The sequence below is a fragment of the Chrysemys picta genome, chromosome 4 (genome assembly GCF_011386835.1).
Source record: "Chrysemys picta bellii isolate R12L10 chromosome 4, ASM1138683v2, whole genome shotgun sequence".
NCBI classification, from domain to species: domain Eukaryota; kingdom Metazoa; phylum Chordata; order Testudines; family Emydidae; genus Chrysemys; species Chrysemys picta.
Genome location: NC_088794.1, coordinates 40287577 through 40309296, shown reverse-complemented (window position 1 = coordinate 40309296; position 21720 = coordinate 40287577). Strand labels below are relative to the sequence as shown.

General features: G+C 46.3%; 2 protein-coding genes across 2 annotated transcripts in view; both read right to left on the bottom strand.

The window, feature by feature from the left end:
* Nucleotides 1-21720, bottom strand: part of SPTY2D1 (SPT2 chromatin protein domain containing 1) — a 28408-nt gene that overhangs the window by 5817 nt on the left and 871 nt on the right. The window contains exons 2-3 of the mRNA XM_065592075.1: nucleotides 3060-3174; nucleotides 610-2415 (exon numbers count right to left, since the gene is read on the bottom strand). Coding sequence (XP_065448147.1) covers nucleotides 610-2415; nucleotides 3060-3174 — 1921 coding nt within the window. The remainder of the gene's footprint in view (nucleotides 1-609; nucleotides 2416-3059; nucleotides 3175-21720) is intronic.
* LOC135982994 (uncharacterized) lies at nucleotides 10292-12200 on the bottom strand. Its single transcript, XM_065592076.1, has 2 exons — nucleotides 11532-12200; nucleotides 10292-10934 (listed from the first exon to the last, which is right to left on the bottom strand). The coding sequence occupies exons 1-2, from the start codon at nucleotides 12070-12072 to the stop codon at nucleotides 10432-10434; spliced, it is 1044 nt and encodes a 347-aa protein (XP_065448148.1). The 5' UTR covers nucleotides 12073-12200; the 3' UTR covers nucleotides 10292-10431.

The window sequence follows — 21720 nt, the reverse complement described above, 5'->3', positions numbered from 1 at the left end:
AACTTCACTTCCCCATGCCAACAAGGTAGAGTAAATCCAGACAACACTTACTAAGCATACTTCACAGATTTGTTGTGGGGCCTAACGTTTATGAAGTGCTTTGAGATCCTTGAACAGAAGGCACTATTAAAATTTAATTAATCACAATTTTAAATGACACCTGGCCTCAGGAATCCTTCATTTCTCTCCCCTTTGGCTACTCACCCACCTACCCTTAAAAAGCAGCTCGTGTTTATAAAAGTTACCTGAAAAGACCTAATTACATTTTTTTTGGTTAGTTGGACTCCTCCCTCCTTCCTTTCTATTTATTAAATTTGTTCTCTCTCTTTCCCTGGAAAAGATCTCACCCACCCAAGGATCTTATTTTCTTGGGTGTAAGTGTTCAGTGAAAAGGAAAGAAATATTGCAATGAGTGGCAAAGGGAGAGAAAAAGTCATACTGCTATTTAGTGGCATTCTTCAGAATGCAACTCTGGCTATCAGATACACTTAGAAAAATCTATCTACAATTCGCTGGCAATTCTGATCAACTTCAACCTCAGAAATGTGGAACAAGTAATGCATGAAACATATTTGTAACACAAAACATTATTTGCTGAAAACAGCATACCTTGTGGATGAAACACTGGTCTATGCCCTGGAGGAGGTCTCGTTCCATTCATTGGTACATTACTTGGTCTGGAGACTAAATTTTTAGATGAGATTGTTTCTGATACAACAGTGCACTTAGGTTTTGGAGGTGCAGCTGAGCCGCTGCCTGGTCGCCCAGGTTCCACGCTTGAATTGACTGACTTTCCAGGTCCTATCCTCGCACTGCTCCCTGGCCGCCCGGGCCCACCCATCCCGACACTGCTCCCCGGCCTGCCCATTCCCGCACTGCTCCCCGGCCGCCCGGGCCCGCCCGTCCCCGCACTGCTGGACAGCCGCCCGGGCCCGCACATCCCCACACTGCTCCCCGGCCGCCCGGGCCCGCCCGTCCCCGCACTGCTGGACAGCCGCCCGGGCCCGCCCGTCCCCGCACTGCTCCCCGGCCTGCCCATCCCCGCACTGCTCCCTGGCCGCCCCGGCCCACCCGTTCCTGCACTGCTGGGCAGCCTCCCGGGCCCGCCCGTCCCCGAACAGCTGGGCAGCCGCCCGGGCCCGCCCATTCCCGCACTGCTCTCCGGCCTACCAGGCCTGCCCGTTCCTGCACTGCTGGGTAGCCGTCCGGGCCCGCCCATTCCCGCACTGCTCCCTGGCCTACCCGACCCCGCATTGCTCCCCGGCCGCCCGGGCCCGCCCGACCCCGCACTGCTCCCCGGCCGCCCGGGCCCGCCCGACCCCGCACTGCTCCCCGGCCGCCCGGGCCCGCCCGACCCCGCACTGCTCCCCGGCCGCCCGGGCCCACCCGACCCCGCACTGCTCCCCGGCCGCCCAGGCCCGCCCATCCCCGCACTGCTCCCCGGCCGCCCAGAGCTGGAATTTTTAACTATTTCATGCTGAGGGGATGTTGCACTACCCAGTTTTGTATGGACAGAAGTAGATTTTTTCAGACTAAGTTCTTTAACAGATTGTAGTTTCTGAGCCCCATTAGCAGGTGCTTTTGAGTTTGGTGTATGAGTGCTTGACCCAAATTTTCCTACTCCATTGACTGAAGATTTACTATGGATGCCACTCGATGAGCTTTTTAAAGATCCATTTTGTGTGACTTTTGCTTTTTCCACTTGAGTGGATTTGGAGGAAGATGATGACCTTGCATGTTTGTCGCTAAACACAGGCCCACTGGATTTCTTATCAGCACCACACTGAGAGGGGAAACTACCTTTTGAAGAGGAATGTTTATTCACTGAGTTTTTGCTAAGTTTTGCATTTATAAAGTCTTTATGAGAAAACACTTTATTTGAAGAATTTGATGCAGTTACATTCTTAATCTCTTTTTCAGGTTTTTTCTTCTCTTTCTGGATTTCCCCTTTTTTGTTTTTCCGGTCCAAAAATTCTCTCTCTCTCAATTCTTCTGCTGTTCTTGGCCTTTCTTCTGTCTTTTTCACTACTTTTATTTCTACTGGTTCATACTGTTTTTTTTCAGCCAGCCTCAGAAGATCTACAAAGTTCATAGGGGTAGGGGCACTTTTGGGAGGTGCCTTTGGTTTCACTGCAGCTTTGGATGGTTTCTCTTCATATTCCTCCGGTTCATGCTCAGATTCAGTCTGACTGTATTCAAATTGCTCTGCCTCATCTTCTGTCATATATTCTGCATCTGTGCATCGATCGACATTTTCACAAGTCTGCCTCTTTTTAGGCTTCTCTTCAATAGGAATGCCATTATAGCCATAAAAGTTGTCCTTTGTCCGTGAAGCCATAGCTCTTGCTTTTCGGTCATGTTTCAGTTCAATACGCTTAGCTAGAAGTTCCTCCTTCTTCCTTTTTGCCTCTAGTTCTGTAAAACAATATCAGGAAAAGATTTTTCAGTCACGTCTAATCTAAATTTCTGGAGATGAACAATTCCAGAGGGATTAAGTAAATATTATGAAGAACATGGCTACAGTTCAGTCTGAACAACAACAACAACTATAGGGAACATACACACAACTTTAAAACACCAATGGTGTGAATAAAGTCTATAGCCAAAAGATTTAAAATTAATCCAGATGAGGTTAGCATATCTAATTTTTAAAGGCACAATGTTGTGATATAAAGACAGGAATCCTGGCTTTTTGTCACTTTCAGACACTGTTAAATACATTTTTTTCAATATTAAAAGCTGTACAAAAGTTCAGAACAATTCCTTGTGCCCGCTCCTGGTTCATGCTATTAGTCCTTCCTGGCTGCTTTGATAGCGAGTGCAGAAGTGCTGCTGAGCAAATATTTGGATTCACAAAGGAGAATGCGCGCAGCTCTGAGGATCATTGCTCTACAGTGGGTTCTGACTCCGCAGCAATTATGTAAGGACATTCCAAAGAGTGGGGATCTATAACAATTATATTCAAAGGCAAGTAAGGAGTAGGGTAAAAATGTCCCAAAGAGAGTCACTGAAGAAGTTCTTCTCCAGTAGGGAATACTCAGAATAACTTTAACAGGTACCTTTTCCCCTACTTTCTTCTTCTTTCCGTCTCAGAAAAGCTTGCACTGCTGCAGAATGGACACCCTTGACTTTTGGATCTTTTTTGGGAGGGCCTACTGCCAAACTGTATCTTTTCTGCAAAGAGAAAGCAAATCGATCAGAAGAAAACAAAGGTTTTAATATATATAGCTGTTTTTACTAAATGATTGTGATTTTCCCAATGAGAAGTTTAGGCTGCCTACACTACGGACAGCTGTACCACTGCACCTGCGCCGCTGTAAAGTCTCTTATGCGGCCTCTCTTCTGCTGGCATAATTAAACCACCCTAAATGAACAACGGTAGCTATGTCGGCAGGAGTCGCTCGCCTGCCAACATCGCGCTGGTCACGCTGGTGCTTTTGTCGGTGAAATGTACGTCAGTCACGGGTGTGTTTTTTCAGACCCCTGACCGACAAAAGTTTTGCTGACAAAAGTGCTAGTGTAGACAAAGCCTTAGTAATAGGGATTTATCTGGCTTTAAATATGTTAACAATGAAAGGCAATATTCATTAAGCAACAGAGTTCAACAAGAAATGAGGCGGCCCAGCATTGCACAGGAACAGGCCCTATGTACAAAGGCCACGGCAAAGGAACCATTCTGGGCATAAAATGGACAAGGAACCAGAAAGGAGGAAATGGATCAAAAGAGAGGACAGAAGAAAATCAGAAGGGATGAAGAGGAAAAAAAAGGGAGAAAAGGAGGGGAGATTGACAACATGTGCAATATCTACACCAGTGGTCTAGTAGAAACAGCCATTAGAATGGACCCAGATGCAGCTCTACACTCTCCGGCCCAGTAGGGGAAAGGAGTACCACACACAACACATGAGCCTTTGTCTGGAGAGTGAGGTAATACACCTCACTCTTGGATGACTCCCCCTTTCCAGATCGAAAGAGTTTACAGGCTTCATCTGGCCTTCCTTGTCTGCCTGCATACAAACTGGAATCAATATAACTACGTTGGCTCTATTTTATACTATTAGTTATTTTTGATGCAAGTCTGTGTGTGGACCATAATGTCAGATTAAGAGTAATTTCTTTGGATGTAATTTCATTTGGTAAAAAAATCAATTTACATTACATCTAAATAGGATACTCTTAATCCAAAATGTGTGTCCACACAAAGATTTGCTCTGACATAATTAAAGGTGTGAAACTGATGTTATTTCAGTTCAAGGCTTATGTGGTTAGTATCACACAGAACTTCCAAGGCGTAGAAGAGGTAAAAAGGAGAGACTAGGGGATTACTGGAACTTCTTCCCTTATATAAAAGACACATTTCAAACTAAAAAGGGTTAGAGAAGGAAACAAAGGTGACAATGGATAAGATAACTGAAATAGGGGAAATTAGTTAAATCCAAAAGCAGCCGGGAGAACCCAAAGAACCCAAATATCTAGGAGGAAGAAAAGTATGTGTAAAATTACACTGCTAACCAGTTTAAATACATGTCCAGGTGGAGTTTTTTATCTCTAATTTCTGATGAAGACTACAACATACCAACACAAATGCTTTGAGTGTTTTATATAAAAATATGAGCGTGTGTTAAAACAAATATGTTTACTAAGATTCAAGGTTCAGAAGATTATTTCTAAGAACCAGTGCGCTAAGCCAAAACTGGTTCATAGAACACCAGCTGCAAGGCTCCTGTCGCAGCTGTTTAAAAGTTGCCTTTTAGTAATTCCTAAAATTGCTAAAGCAAAACTAAAAAAACCACAATCTCATTTCAGTAGCAAAACTTGACATTCAGCATCAAGTTTACGAGCTTTCTACAACCTGAATGTATCTACTGACAAAATGTATCTTCACAATCTGAGGACTTCTTGCAAACCCCTTACTCCTTTGAGTAGTTCTTAACTCACACAAACAACAATCCTTTGCACTTGCAATTGAAATCAGTGGGACTAATCATCTTAGTAATAACAACTAGAGACAGTAAAGATTTCCAGAGTCAGGCCCTTCATTCGAAAGGCACCAATAGCAGTTTTGTTGTTAGTTCAACTTTCCTATTGGGTACAAAATAAAATGTCCGGGGAACTAAACAGTTCAGGGGATCTGAATTGGGATATGAAGTTTTCCACATCTGGGTTTTTGGTTCAAATCCAACCCATGTTTGTAGTGGGTGAAAATACTGCCATATAACAATTCTTCAGAGGTCTATGGGAAATGTTGGCACCTTCAGTCCAGCTCTTATTGGAAGATACACCTCTATCCCGATATAACGTGGTTGAAGGGAGCCAAAAATCCGTACTGCGTTATAGGTGAAACCCCATTATATCGGGGTAGCAGCGGCAGGGCTCCAGTGGTGATTTAAAGAGCCCCGGGCCCTTTAAATCGCCACCCAAGCCCCGCTGCTGGAGCCCCGGGGTTACCGCGCTATATGTTAACCCATTATATCAGGTCGCGTTATATCGGGGTAGAGATGTATTTACACATCATCAAGACTGAGCTTTTTGTTAACAGTTTCAGATGTTAGACCTAAGACTGAAAGGACAAAGACTGAACTATCCTCTCATTCTTAGAAGAGATCCTTCCAGAACAAGGTTGATGCACACTGGTGAGCAGTTTAGAGAACCTTGCACTGCTACTACTGGTTATATTCTTGCTCTGTGGATGATTTCATTCCTAAAGCTGATAACACATTTCACCAACAGTACATTTACATTTGAAAATTTATCATTCAATTTCTACAAATGATTTTAAAAAATAATGAATGTACAAAATAGAAATTTTGTTTAAGAGTTTTGTACAAGAGGACCTCTTGGCAAAAAATGGTTTACATATAGCAGGGCCAAATGCAGAATGATCTATCATATTAGAAAGGCTTATAAAGAAATTAAGTGTTAGAGAAGCATTTTTGAGCACTGTATTATAATGCAGCAAAATACACTGCTTTCTGGTGAATAAGTAGCATTACAAGCAATCCCTCTCAACACCATGTGTGTGTGAACTTGTACAAGGGTATATAGTAATATTTTTAAAATGAGTCTTTCCCAGTCAAAGAAGCTTTCTAAATGTCATTTCTATTTGATCTTGAAGATGCAGCTACCAAAAACTGCTCAAATTATTTACAGTATTTCTCATGTTATGAATCACTAGTTCTTTCCAAAAAGTATTTTCTTCAAACTCGGTTTGTAAGCATTGTGAAATGAGTAACCAGAACAGGTTTATAAGTTTAGCTCTATTTAAAAAATGAACAGTTGGTCTGAAGCACAAAGCTGTTCCAGAACCATCCACACAATGATTACTCTAAACTGTGAGCTACTCCAACATCAGTTTCCTGGAATAACCGACAAGATACGCATGAACATTCTACTTTTTATCAAGTAAGCAGCAGCTACACCAATCAAGTTTCACACAGTTATCAGAAAGTTTGTCAAAGGAATGGAAAAACAGCCTTTAGAAAAGAGCAGGTCAAGCTATTCTGGAACAGTGTGCTTCTCAAACTGTAAAAACTGATTATCTCTCAGGGTAGCAACTGATAGCAGCTCCATGGCTAAATATTGCTGAAATGTACCACACTGGCTTTGCTTTCTCACAAAATACAAGCTACGTTTTCGAGGCTCATCCTCTGGGCGTTGGAAGCGCCTTTCCTCAACTGTACATTGTGTGCCTTAAAGTACTGAAAAAATTATTCATACCACTAATGAGCTTTATTGTTAGAAAATATTCTCTTCCCCACCATCCTCCTCCGAGGCTCTTCCATGCTCAGAGGATGCTAATTTTTACCTCATCCTCCCTGAATTTTGCCCACAGCCAACCAACCCCTACCAGCCACAGGCAAACTGCATGTGGCTCCCTCTGAAATTGGCTCATTGTGTTCCAGAACAAAGCAGAGGAGCTGCTCAAGGACTAAGGGTACGTCTACACTACGAAATTAGTTCGAATTTATAGAAGCCGGTTTTATTGAAATCGGTTGTATACAGCCGATTGTGTGTGTCCACACAATAAAATGCTCTAGGTGCTCTAGTCGGCGGACCGCGTCCACAGTACAAGGCTAGCGTCGACTTCTGGAGCATTGCACTATGGGTAGCTATCCCACAGCTATCCCACAGTTCCCGCAGTCTCCGCCGCCCCTTTGAATTCTGGGTTGAGATCCCAATGCCCGGATGATGCAAAACAGTGTCGCGGGCGGTTCTGGGTACATGTCGTCAGACCCCTCCCTCCCCCGTCACAGCAACGGCAGACAATAGATTCGCGCCTCTTTACCTGGGTTACCTGGGTTACCTGTGCAGACAACATGGAGCCCGCTCAGCTGAGCTCACCGTCACCATATGTCCTCTGGGTGCCGGCAGACGTGGGACTGCATTGCTACACAGCAGCAGCTGCTAACTGCCTTTTGGCGGTAGACGGTGCAGTAGACTGGTAGCCTTCATCGGCGATCTGGGTGCTGGCAGCCGTGGGGCTTGCCTTTTGGCAGTAAATGGTGTATTACGACTATTAGCCGTCCTATTACAAGTCGGGTCATCGCACGTTAGCAGAGTCTTCCCCGAGCAGCCGATTGTGCAATAGGCCTGAAGACCATCATCATACGCCGCCCCGTATTTGCTGCCAAGCACCCAGAAAGATGCCGAGGGCTATCAGTCACGCTGCACCGTCGTCTTAAGATGTAAAAAATAGATTTGCTCTGTATTCATTTGCTTCCCCCTCCCTCCGTCAAATCAACGGCCTGCTAAGCCCAGGGTTTTCAGTTTAATCTTTGGGGGGAACATTCTGTGTGACAGTTGTTTGTGTTTCTCCCTGATGCACAGCCACCGTTCTTGATTTTAATTCCCTGTGCCTGTACGCCATGTCGTCACTCGGCCCGCCCTCCCTCCTTCCCCTAGTCCGTCAGATACTACGTTTGCGCCACAGCTCAGAGAGCCGAGAAGTGGTTCGCGCCTTTTCTTTGAATTCTGGGTTGAGATCCCAATGCCCGGATGATGCAAAACAGTGTCGCGGGCGGTTCTGGGTACATGTCGTCAGACCCCTCCCCCCTCGTCACAGCAACGCAGACAATAGATTCGCGCCTTTTTACCTGGGTTACCTGTGCAGACAACATACCACGGCAAGCATGGAGCCCGCTCAGCTCAGCTGAGCTCACCGTCACCATATGTCCTCTGGGTGCTGGCAGACGTGGGACTGCATTGCTACACAGCAGCAGCTGCTAACTGCCTTTTGGCGGTAGACGGTGTAGCATGAGTGATAGCCATGGGGCTGGCAGCTGTAGGGCTGCATTGCACCAGCCCCTTGCCAGGCGATGGTATATTATGACTGGTACCCGTCATCATCATATTGGTGTGGCTGTCAATCATGGCCACCTGGGCAGACATGCTACTGTTTCGATGATGATGGCTACCAGTCGTAATATACTATTTTCTGCCAATTGCCCAGTATTGTCTGCTAAGCACCCAGAAGAGGCCGAGGGCGATGCTGGGTGCTGGCGGACGTGGGGCTGCATTGCTACACAGCAGCAGCCCCTTGCCTTTTGGCAGATGATGGTATTTTATGATTGGTAACCGTCATCGTCATACTGGAGAGGCTATCACTCATGCTGCACCGTCAGCTGCCAGTTTAAGATGTAAAAAATAGATTTGTTCTGTATTCATTTGCTTCCCCTTCCTCCGTGAAATCAATGGCCTGCTAAGCCCAGGGTTTTCAGTTTAATCTTTGGGGGGACCATTCTGTATGACAGTTGTTTGTGTTTCTCCCTGTTCCTGTACCTGTACGCCATGTCGTCACTCGGCCCTCCCTCCTTCTCCTGGTCCATCAGATACTACTTTCGCGCCTTTTTTCTGACCAGGCGCCATAGCTAGCACTGGGATCATGGAGCCCGCTCAGATCACCGTGGCAATTATGAGCACTATGAACACCACGCGCATTGTCCTGGAGTATATGCAGAGCCAGGACATGCCAAGGCAAAACCCGGACCAGGCGAGGAGGCGATTGCAGCGCGGCGACGAGAGTGATGAGGAAATTGACATGGACATAGACCTCTCACAAGGCACAGGCCCCAGCAATGTGGAAATAATGGTGTCACTGGGGCAGGTTGATGCCGTGGAACGCCGATTCTGGGCCCGGGAAACAAGCAGAGACTGGTGGGACCGCATCGTGCTGCAGGTATGGGACGATTCCCAGTGGCTGCGAAACTTTCGCATGCGTAAGGGCACTTTCATGGAACTTTGTGACTTGCTTTCCCCTGCCCTGAAACGCCAGGATACCAAGATGAGAGCAGCCCTCACAGTTGAGAAGCGAGTGGCGATAGCCCTGTGGAAGCTTGCAACGCCAGACAGCTACCGGTCAGTCGGGAATCAGTTTGGAGTGGGCAAATCTACGGTGGGGGCTGCTGTGATCCAATTTGCCAGGGCAATGAAAGACCTGGTGATAGCAAGGGTAGTGACTCTGGGCAACGTGCAGTCAATAGTGGATGGTTTTGCTGAAATGGGATTCCCAAACTGTGGCGGGGCCATAGACGGAACCCATATCCCTATCTTGTCACCGGAGCACCAAGCCACCGACTACGTAAACCGCAAGGGGTACTTTTCAATGCTGCTGCAAGCCCTGGTGGATCACAAGGGACGTTTCACCAACATCAACGTGGGATGGCCGGGAAAGGTACATGATGCTCGCGTCTTCAGGAACTCTGCTCTGTTTCGAAAGCTGGAGGAAGGGACTTTCTTCCCGGACCAGAAAGTGACCATTGGGGATGTTGAAATGCCTATCGTGATCCTTGGGGACCCAGCCTACCCCTTAATGCCATGGCTCATGAAGCCATACACAGGCAGCCTGGACAGGAGTCAGGACCTGTTCAACTACAGGCTGAGCAAGTGCCGAATGGTGGTGGAATGTGCATTTGGACGTTTAAAAGCGCACTGGCGCAGCTTACTGACTCGCTCAGACCTCAGCGAAAAGAATATCCCCATTGTTATTGCTACTTGCTGTGCGCTCCACAATATCTGTGAGAGTAAGGGGGAGACCTTTATGGCGGGGTGGGAGGTTGAGGCAACTCGCCTGGCCGCTGATTACGCGCAGCCAGACACCAGGGCGGTTAGAGGAGCACAGCAGGGCGCGGTGCGCATCAGAGAAGCTTTGAAAACGAGTTTTGTGACTGGCCAGGCTACTGTGTGAAACTTCTGTTTGTTTCTCCTTGATGAACCCTCCAAACCCCCCCCCCCCGACCCGGTTCACTCTACTTCCCTGTAAACCAACCACCCCACCCCACCCTCCCCTCCGGCTTGCAGAGGCAATAAAGTCATTTTTTTTAACATTCATGCATTCTTTATTAGTTCCTTACAGAGGTAGGGGGATAATTGCCAAGGTAGCCTGGGATGGGTGGGGGAGGAGGGATGGAAAAGGACACACTGCATTTTAAAACTTTAAGTCTTATTGAAGGCCAGCCTTCTGATGCTTGGGCGATCATCTGGGGTGGAGTGACTGGGTGGACGGAGGCCCCCCCACCGTGTTCTTGGGCGTCTTGGTGAGGAGGCTATGGAACTTGGGGAGGAGGGCTGTTGGTTACACAGGGGCTGTAGCGGCGGTCTCTGCTCCTGCTGCCTTTCCTGCAACTCAACCATACGCTCGAGCATATCAGTTTGATGCTCCAGCAGACGGAGCATTGCCTCTTGCCGTCTGCCTGCAAGCTGACGCCACCTATCGTCTTCAGCCCGCCACTTGCTCTGTTCTTCCCGCGATTCAGCCCGCCACCTCTCCTCTCGTTCATATTGGGCTTTTCTCATCTCCGACATTGACTGCCTCCACGCATTCTGCTGTGCTCTATCAGCCTGGGCGGACATCTGCAGCTCCGTGAACATCTCGTCCCTTGTCCTACGTTTTCTCTTTCTAATGTTCACGAGCCTCTGCGAAGGAGAAACATTTGCAGCTGGCGGAGGAGAAGGGAGAGGTGGTTAAAAAAGACACATTTTAGAGAACAATGGGTACACTCTTTCATTACAAGGTCGCATATTTCGGCTTGCAGGCAGCCATCGTAGGCCACAGTGTTTTGGCTTTTTTAACCTTCTTAACATGCGGGAAAGGTTGCAAACAGCAGCGCATTTCCCATATCAAGGATGAATTGGGTTGTCCATTTAAAATGGGGTTTCAATGTAAAAGGAGGGGGCTGCGGTTTCCCGGTTAACATGCGGCACAAACACAAGTAAACCACCCCCCCCCCACACACACACACGATTCTCTGGGATGATCACTTCACCCCTCCCCCCACCGCGTGGTTAACAGCGGGGAACATTTCTGGTCAGAAGAGCAGGAACGGGCGCCTCTGAATGTCCCCTTAATAAAATCACCCCATTTCAACCAGGAGAGCTTTCTGGAGATGTCCCTGGAGGATTTCCGCTCCATCCCCATACACGTTAACAGACTTTTCCAGTAGATGTACTGGCCGCGATTGCCAGGGCAAAGTAATCATTAAACACGCTTGCTTTTTTTTTGTAATGTTTACAAATAGTTACAAAGTTACACTCACCAGAGGTCTCCTGTGTGCCCTGAGGGTCTTGGGTGAGTTCGGGGGTTACTGGTTCCAGGTCCAGGGTCACAAACATATCCTGGCTGTTGGGGAAACCGGTTTCTCCGCTTCCTTGCTGCTGTGAGCTACCTACAGTACCTCCATCGTCATCTTCCTCGTTCCCCGAACCGTCTTCCCTGTGTGTTTCTCCAGTGAGAGAGTCATAGCACACGGTTGGGGTAGTGGTGGCTGCACCCCCTAGGATCGCATGCAGCTCCGCGTAGTAGCGGCAAGTTTGCGGCTCTGCCCCGGACCTTCCGTTTGCTTCTCTGGCTTTGTGGTAAGCTTGCCATAGCTCCTTAATTTTCACGCGGCACTGCTGTGTGTCCCTGTTATGGCCTCGGTCCTTCATGGCCTTGGAGATCTTTTCTAATACTTTTCCATTTCTTTTACTGCTACGGAGTTCAGCTATCACTGCTTCATCTCCCCATATGGCGAGCAGATCTCGTACCTCCCGTTCGGTCCATGCTGGAGCTCTTTTGCGATCCTGGGAGGACTCCATCACGGTTACCTGTGCTGATGAGCTCTGCGGGGGTCACCTGTGCTCTCCACGCTGGGCAAACAGGAAATGAAATTCAAACCTTCGCGAGTCTTTTCCTGTCTACCTGGTCAGTGCATCTGAGTTGAGAGTGCTGTCCAGAGCGGTCACAATGAAGCACTGTGGGATAGCTCCTGGAGGCCAATAACGTCGAATTCCGTCCACACTACCCCAATTCCGACCCGCAAAGACCGGTTTTATCGCTAATCCCCTCGTCAGAGGTGGTGTAAAGAAACCGGTTTAAAGGACCCTTTAAGTCGAAAGAAAGGGCTTCGTTGTGTGGACGTGTCCAGGCTTAATTCGGTTTAACGCTGCTAAAGTCGACCTAAACCCGTAGTGTAGACCAGGCCTTTGTGTTTTCAGACCTTCTTTGCCCAGGAATGAGTGACCGAACTGGAGTCCCACGGTTAAGCACTCTGCATACCATTCTGAGCTACAACTAGACCATCAAACCAGCAGAATTTTCTCTATGCTGGAAAAAAACCTGTGATTTATTTAAAAAGCTCAAGATCTGGATCTACTGGGCTTAACCTGGTGGATGACAAGTAATAAATGTTAGACTATCATATTGGTGATTCTGGTGAAAATATTAAAATGCCTTGGCTAGCAGGAGCTAGAAGTGTCAAAGTTGCAGCTCAAATATGGCTGCTTAATGATTATGGCCAAAACTTTTTTTGGTTTTAAATTACCTTCTTAACATAGCACCTTATCTCTATAAAGCAAACTATAAGATCTTGAATCAGGGACAGGTCCTCTGGTGCTGATACTAAAGAGTCAGGTAGTTCAGGCTGAAAATTTAGCTTTATTAAAGTTATTACAAAATCCAATATTAATAGAAATGTTTCATAACTTGAAAAAATTAGAATGAATGGTTTGTTTCATTTTAACCATTCCCTTGCACTGTCTCCAACTCAACAGTGGCATTCTGAAAACCAGAAACAGTCTATTTTGGCTGAACAAGATGAATGAAATGCAAAAGGTAAACAAGATAGAAGAAGAGTTAAAAGTTTCAAAAATTACTCCTAGTTATTAATTTAAGGTGTTAGTAGCACAAGTTTATTAATTTTTAAAAATAGTTGTAATCTCTCAACCATAATCATAGAAAACATGAAGGATAAAATACAATTGGAATAGCTAAAAACAATGTTTAAAACTGAAAAAAACAAAAAAGCAATTTGAGCACTACTCAGACCAATAAGGTAAACCAGTGGCTCTCAACCTTTCCAGACTACTGTATCCCTTCCAGGAGTCTGACTTGTCTTGCGTATTCCCAAGTTCCACCTCACTTAAAATCTACTTGTTTACAAAATCACACATAAAAATACAAAAGTGTCACAGCATGCTATTACTGAAAAACTGCTTTCTTTCTCATTTTTACCATATAATTGTAAAATAAAAATTGGAATATAAATATTGTACACCTCTACCTCAATATAACGCTGTCCTCCGGAGCCAAAAAATCTTACTGCATTATAGGTGAAACTGCGTTATATTGAACTTGCTTTGATCCACCAGAGTGCACAGCCCCGCCCCCCCAGAGCACTGCTTTACCGCGTTATATCCGAATTTGTGTTATATCGGGTCGCGTTATACCGAGGTAGCGGTGTACTTACATTTCAATGTATAGTATACAGAGCAGTATAAACAAGTCATTATCTGCATGAAATTTTAGTTTGTACTGACTTCGCTAGTGCTTTTTACATAGCCTGTTGTAAAACTAGACAAATATCTAGATCGGTGGTTTTCAAACCGTGGGTCACGACCCAGAACTGGGTCGCGGAATGGAAGGGACTGGTTCGCAGCGGCTTTGGTCAGCACTGCCAATCGGGCCATTAAAAGTCCTGTCGTGGTGCTGCCCGGCTAAGGCAGGCTAGTCCCTACCTGTTCCAATACCGCACCGTGCCCTGGAAACGGCCAGCAGCAGGTCCGGCTCCCAGGCATGCTACCCCCGCCCGAGCACTGGCTCCACACTCCCATTGGCCAGGAACCAGAACCAACACAGTGCGGTCCACGGTGCCAGGACAGGCAGGAAGCCTGCCTTAGCACCCCTGCTGTGCCGCTGACCAGGAGCCACCAGAGGTAAGCCCGTGCTCCAATCCCCTGTCCTAGCCGAGCCCCTTCCTGCACCCCAAACCCCTCATCCCCGACCCCACCCCAGAGCCTGCACCCCCAGCCCAGAGTCCTGACCCCCTCCTACACCTCAACCCCCTGCCACAGCCCTGAGCCCCCCCCAAACCTGGAGCCCCCTCCTGCAGCTCAAACCCCTTATCCCAGCCCACCCCAGAGCCCTGACCTCCTCCCTCACCCTGAAGCCCTCATTCCCAGCCCCACCCTGCAGCCCTCACCCTCACCCCCGCACCCCAACCCTCTGCCTCAGCCCTGAGCCCCTCCCTCACCCCAGCTCCATTTGGTCGTGGACATCAACAATTTTCTTCAATTTGGTCGCCAGAAAAAAAGTTTGAAAACCACTGATCTAGATGAGCTGATGTACCCCCTGGAAAACCTGTGTGTACCCCAGGGGTATGAGTACTCATGGCTGAGAACCACTGAGGTAAACTATTCAAAAACCTCAAAGTTGATGTTCATTTGGAAAATTTCCTTGAACAGAGTCTTGCATGTCTTTGCTTACAGGGTCAACTAAAAAAATCAGTCTGAACATTTTATACATGTTATTTTCATAAAACCCAAGATTACGGTAGCCAAAAATGATCACAAAAAATATTTTTCTGTTTATGCATTTGACAACATTTATCAATAGCAAGTTTCACTGTTCCCTCCATATAGTCATTTCCCTTGATTATGTCTTTTACATTGCAATAGAGATTAATTTAAAAAAAAAATGAAAAGTCAGATGAGGGGAGGGGGATAGATCAGTGGTTTGAGCATTAGCCTGCTAAACCCACAGTTGTGAGTTCAATCCTTGAAGCGGCCACTTATGGATCTGGGGCAAAAATCAGTACTTGGCCCTGCTAGTGAAGGCAGGGGGCTGGACTCGATGACCTTTCAGGGTCCCTTCCAGTTCTATGAGACAGGCATATCTCCATATATTACATAGATTTTGGTCACAAACTCTGCCAGACCCTAGATCTCAGTTATGAAAGCAAATCAAGCTCAGAATAATAAAAAAAAAAAAATCTTCAGTCCAGACCACCATTTTATATCACGTCCTATGGCTTGCCGATTATCATATGGAAGTTGGTCTAATACAGTTCTTATAGGTTCTTAACCTTTACTGCAGCCTGCACCCCTTTGGTTCTCAAAATATGTTCTCGCACCCCTTATCAAAAATCGTTGAAGTAGGTCAGTTCTTTAAACCTAGATATATTTTTTGTTTGTATATTACAGTAATCATTAAAAAAATGTATAATGTTAATAAATACATAGGTTTGATGAAACAAAGTAGTTGTACTTACGCGCCTGTGCTTAATTTGTGTTTTCAATGATTTACCTTCTAAAAAAAACTGGCATGTCTCACCCCCCCCAGAAAGGGCATCTCGCACCCCAGGTTAAGAACCACTGGTCTAATAGGATGGTATTTCTAGGCTCTGATTTATGAGTGAGACACAGTTATATGAACTCATGTATGGGCAGGTCTACACTACCCACCAGATCAGCAGGTAACGATCTATCAGGGGTCGATTTATCGCGTCTAGTCTAGATGCGATAAATCGATCCCTGAGCGCTCGTCTGTCGACTCCGGTACTCCACCGTGGCGAGAGGTGCAAGCGGAGTTGACGGGGGAATGGCAGCAGTTGACTCAGCGCCATGAAGATGCTGCAGTAAGTCAACCTAAACACGTTGACTTCAGCTACGCTATTCTCGTAGCTGAAGTTGCATATCTTAAGTCGATCCCTGCCCCTAGTGTAGACCAGCGCTAAGTGTGGACTGACTGCGGGTAGGCGTGTCATGTTTTTACTCTACATCATGTCCCATCTTCGTATTTCATATGCAGAAATAACATGCCCAAAGTTTCCACTGCCCATGAGAGGAGGTAATACACATTCCAATGAGCACCAGTAGGTCTTTTGAGTCTTCAGCTGCTCGTAACCTTTTTCAAGTATACACTTTGGGTTATAAGCTCTGTTGGCTTGACCTGTTCATAGCTGTTTGTGCACTGGTGCTACTTCTCAGCCATAGAAAGAAATTTTATAGGGAAGGGGCTTTTATAATGATGCAATATAAACCATGTTACTAACATCCATGTGTCTGCAAATTTTGCTGGAGGCTACTTCTTCAGCATTCAACTTGCACTGCAGCCATTTAAATCCATCAGCATTAGTCCACATGGTTCAGTTTACTCACTTACCACATATCTAAGTGTGGTTTACCATAAAATAACCTCTTCAATCAGTGCAGGTCTGGAGGAAAGTTGTTTCAGTTTTGAGTGACCTCCATGAGATTTAAGTCCTATTCTCTTTCAGGTTTCTAATTGCTGTGTTTTATAAATTCTCTATAATAAGGATTGGCCCTTCACCAGAAGTAGAAGAGATCTCCCTTGTCAGTGGATTTCAATCTGGGGTCTGAAGACTATGTCTAAGGGGTCCGTGAAAGGTTTTCATTACCATAGAACAATGGTTTTCAACCTGGGGGCTCCACAGACTAAGTCTAAGATTTCAAAGGGGTCCACATCTACATTTGAAATTTTTTAGGGGTCTGCAAATGAAAAAAGGTTGAAAACCTAAGCATTTCAGTTAATGATGAGAGGTTCCTCGCAGCAGTCAGAGAACAGAACTAGATAAAGGGGTGATTTTGGTTGTAACGATTCTCAAAGGGTGTGTTAAAATGTTTGTAATTTTATTTTGCATGTACAATATTTTGCACTTTTATAGTATTTTCCATCCAAATATCTCAAAGTACTTTATCTCCATTAAGCCAAAGAACACTCCTGTGAAGTAGAGAAGTCTCCACTTATCACAAATGGGGAAATGGAGACAAGAGTTTAATCCTGCACCCATTGAAGTCAATGGTAAAACTCTCATTGATTAATACGGTACATGATCAAGGTACTAATGCTCAAATCCTGAAAGGTATTTAGGTTCCTAAATTTAGTTAAAAACAGTGCCAATGGAAGTTAAGCACCTAAATACTTTCGAGGATCTGGGCCTAAGTGACCTGCCCAAGCTCACACTAGAAACCTGTGCTGGAGCTGAATACTGAATATATAATACTGAAACCACTGCACAGCATATCATCTACAACACACTGGTAAAAATGTGCTTGCAGCTGCACCACAAGGGGCATATCACTTTTCTGCAGCTGCTATGGAAACCTTTGGCAACATCTGCCTAATAAGCTCACTACCCAGATGTATATACTCATGGTGTATTTACTGATAACTTTACAAGGAGTTTTCTTTAAAAAAGCCAACATTCCCCTTCTTACCTTGTACTGGGAATACTCTCTGAATTAAACCACGACTTATAACACTTTTTATTATTTCTGAACTTGGTTTTCTATGGGGAGATGAACAGGTATACGATTTTACTGGGACATGATGCAATACTATCATTCACCATCATCATCATGCATGCAAATTCCAAAGGGGGACAGCCTGCTTGCAGCTCAAGTACCACTCCAATTGCTCTCTAGCTAAGTCCTTAAGACAGTCTGGCTGGATGTTCAGTCTAGGGTGACCAAACGTCCCGATTTTATCGGGACTGTCCCGATATTTGCTTGTTTGTATCGTGTCCCGACTGATGTTTGGTCGGGACATGGGACAAGAACAATTTTGCCCTCCGCTCCGGCACTCAGGCGGAGCCTGGATGGGCTCTTGCCCCCCCCGCCCCATCTTTCCCCCATTGGATCCCTCCCCAAATCCCCGCCCTGGCCCCGCCTCTTTACCAAGCACGCAGCATTCCTCCTCCCTCCCAGGTTTGCACACGGGCCATGGCCGGGAGCACAGCACAGAAGCTGTTCCAGCCCTGCAGCCCCTGGGGCAGCGCAGTGGTTCTGGGAGCAGCACGGAGCTGGCAGGGCCCGGGTGGGTGGAGACACGTGTGGGGCGGACACGCTCCTGCCAGGAGGGGCCGGGCCGGCTGCCTGGTTCGCCCCCTGTCCAGGTGGGTCCCCGAGCTCCCCATGGCCGGAGAGGAGCTACCAGGGGCTGCGGGGGCGAGTGTCCCAGGCGGGGCGGAACGGAGCAGCCTCTGCTGCGGGGCTGGGGCAACGGAGCCCGGGAGCTGCAGGAGGGGCCCGGAGCGCGGCTCGGCTGCACAGCTCAGAGCCCAGGCTGGGCCCGGGAGCGAGAAGCTGGGGGGTATTGGGGGTCAGAGCCAAGAGTTGGGTGGAGACGGGTCTGTGCCACTGCCACCTAGTGGGGGGGGCGGCGGGGGAGGGGGGGGCCTCCGCTCCAGCTTTTTTTTTTTTTGGTTCCGGCCCCCCCCCCCCCAATATTTCATCTTTGTCATCTGGTCACCCTAGTTCAGTATGACTGTCTTTGGCAATCTTATTGTGCCACTGAAGCTTTTGATGACCACCTAATCTCCAGTCATGTAGCAGCATCAGTTGGCAAACAGGAGTTGTAATTTGTTATACTATCACTGTTTTTAACTAAACATTATTGACAAAAGCGCTTAATTTCTTTTGAAAAAAAAAATTTCTTTTGATAATGACAAATGTAGTGAACTTTCACACAGATAACCTTTTATATAAATAAATGATGGAGAACACCACTTTGGCTTCTAGCAAAGGGCAACTCCTTAGAGACTTAATAGGATGAAGCAATTATAAACCTTTTCTACTAAAAGCATATTTAAATTCAAACATATAGGTAGAACCAACACCAGTTATGCACCCAGAAAAGGATGTTGAATGACTCATCAAATGTTCTGGCTGATGAACTTGAAAGTAGTGTTTTTGTTCCAGTTCCAAGGCAGGCTGCCCGCCCAACCTCACCATTCCCACTCCACCTTAATTGCTCCCCTTAAAATAACCATTTATGGTCCAGATTGGGGCCAAGCTGTCTCTATGCTAGACTCAATTACAGCCACTCCTCTCTGAATTGTTGCCTGGAGTTCAAAAGTCTGGGATTCAGAGGCTCTAGATCAGGGGTGGGCAAACTTGGCCTGCGGGCCACATCCAGCCTGTCAGACCATTTAATCCGGCCCTGAGCTCCCGCCGGGGAGTGGGGTCAGGGATTTGCTCTGCTCCGCACGGCTCCCAGGAGGCAGCCGGCAAGATCCCCCCCTCCGGCTCCTACGTAGTACATGGAGGCTTGGCCAGGTGGCTCTGCGCACCACCCCGTCTGCAGGCACCGCCCCTGCAGCTCCCATTGGCCGCAGTTCCCGGCCAATGGGAGCTGCAGGGGTGGCGCCTGCAGATGGGGCAACGCACAGAGCTGCCTGGCCAAGCCTCGGAGCAGGAGGAGGAACATGCTTCCAGGAGCTGCTTGCGGTAAGCGTCACGTGGAGCCTGCACCCCTGAGCCCCGCCACCCCCCATGCCCCAATCCCCTGCCACAGCCCTGATCCTCCTCCTGCCCTCCGAACCCCTCAATCCCAGCCCAGATCCCCCTCTTGTACCCCAAGTCCCTCATCCCCAGCTCCACCCCAGCGCCCCCAAGTCTTGAAGCCAATGAATGATACATAGATGGGAAAGACTGCAGAGCAAGCTTTCCAGTGCCCTTAAATAGAACTTCTCAAATACCCAGCCTTTCTGCACTCTCTGTGATAACGTTGAGCAACCTGCTTTGGTTTTCCAGTTTTAAAAATCTCATTGCCAATGACTTTATTCCACCCAAAATACTATGTTGCAAGAACATTAAGGTTAAAGCAGCAGAAGTCAGGAAAAGGCTACAGTGAAGTTGCACACTTTATCTATGACCCTAATGAGCATGCTCTACAATACAGTCTAACTTAAAGAGCGCATACTAGTTCTAAAAAATACAAATATACTTTTCTACAAATCAGATGAATATCCACAGCATCCTGTTTTTTTTCCATTGTCATGAAGTGGAACATATTGTCTTCATTAACACTCAAGTACTAAAAACTTATTTATAGTAAATAAACCTTGCTTGAGTAAAATTCAGGGAATAAGTCAGTTAAGAAACACGCTAATCTAGCTGTGAATTTGTGGCGTTTATATGCCAGGAAGTTTTCCTAATTCCTCTGTATGGTACATTTAACATGATGTATGATGCAAAAGTATGGTTTATTGTATACCTTTCATACAAATGGCTTTCATAAACTCAGACGTACACAAACAACATCTTGTATTACTGTGTATCTAAGGTTATAGAAAAATGTATTAAATTGCATACAGTGCATGTGATCATTAAAGATGATATTGCAGAGAATACACAGACGGGGGAGCATTACCTAGCATATGAAACCATAACTTAATTTATTTTCCATAGTGCATAGTGAGAATCCTTAGTTGTACAACTTCATGTCACATAATTTCTTACGTTTTTCTAAAAGAAAAAAATAAAACAAAATGTTCTTAACTGTCCTGCTGGTTTGCAAAGAACTGACAATAGCATGTGTAAATTCTATAATCTGGAATTATTCTGCTAGACCCCACTAAACCACATTGTCCCTTACATTTGAAGTCAACAGCAGGTAGGGGTGCCTTAGATGTCTATCTTCAGAAGTCCACAAGAAATAGCCTCTCCTATACCTTAGCAACTGCACCTAAAAGACCACACAGCAGAGTTCCCGCTGCACACCTCACTGAGAACAGCAACCCTTCCTAAGGCTCTCCACACTACACAGATGGCCTTGCCTACAAGCAGAAGTTGCACTAATTTCACTTATATCAGTGCAGGGAGACAAGGAAGCCTCAACTCCTGTACACCTGAAATGCATTTTTTCACTCTGCAATTAAGTTAATCATGCAAGTAAATCCTGCTGATCTGGCTTTCTTTGAAGACAACGGCTATGGCTAAACACCCATTCAAAGCAACAGGAGAAGGACTGGGCCCTTGAATAGTATAAAACCTCTGATATGGAACATGAGAGCCATTTCAACAATGCATAGTAACAACATGCAACTATTTAGGATGGAAAGCAAATACAAGTACTCCATTAAAACTGCAGGAGAAAACTGAGTAGACATGTAATTTTAAAGGTGCATGACACCCAACTACTACAAGACAGAAACAGATCAAGTGTTAGGGATAGAATACAACATACAGGCAAATGAATTACCTGTCAAGACAAAAGTTAAAGGTTCTGTTTTTCTTGCAATTGCTGATTCATCACGAATACCAAAAACAAATGCCTCCACCCTACCCCAAGATCTACACCAAGATAAGTGAAGATATCAAATGTTACCAGGGAAAGAGAACCTCAAAGCTCTGACTGAAGAATGGACAAGACCACGACAGTATTTAGCAACAGTAAATTTCCTTAGCTAGCTGGAGTGATCACTGCTGAAAAATGAGAAAAGTTCCTTGCCCCCCTTCGCCCCCCCAAACAGGTACACTGTGTTAGAAGTAATTTCAGCCCTTGCCAGTCAAGGGTAGCAGAGACAGGAGCAGGGAATCCAGACCACCTAACACAGTACTACCACCAGGCCACTTGCCCCTACCCGCTTTCAGATTTCACACGTACCAATTAATTGGCTCATTTTATACACAAATCTACATTAATTCCACATAAAACTGATTTTA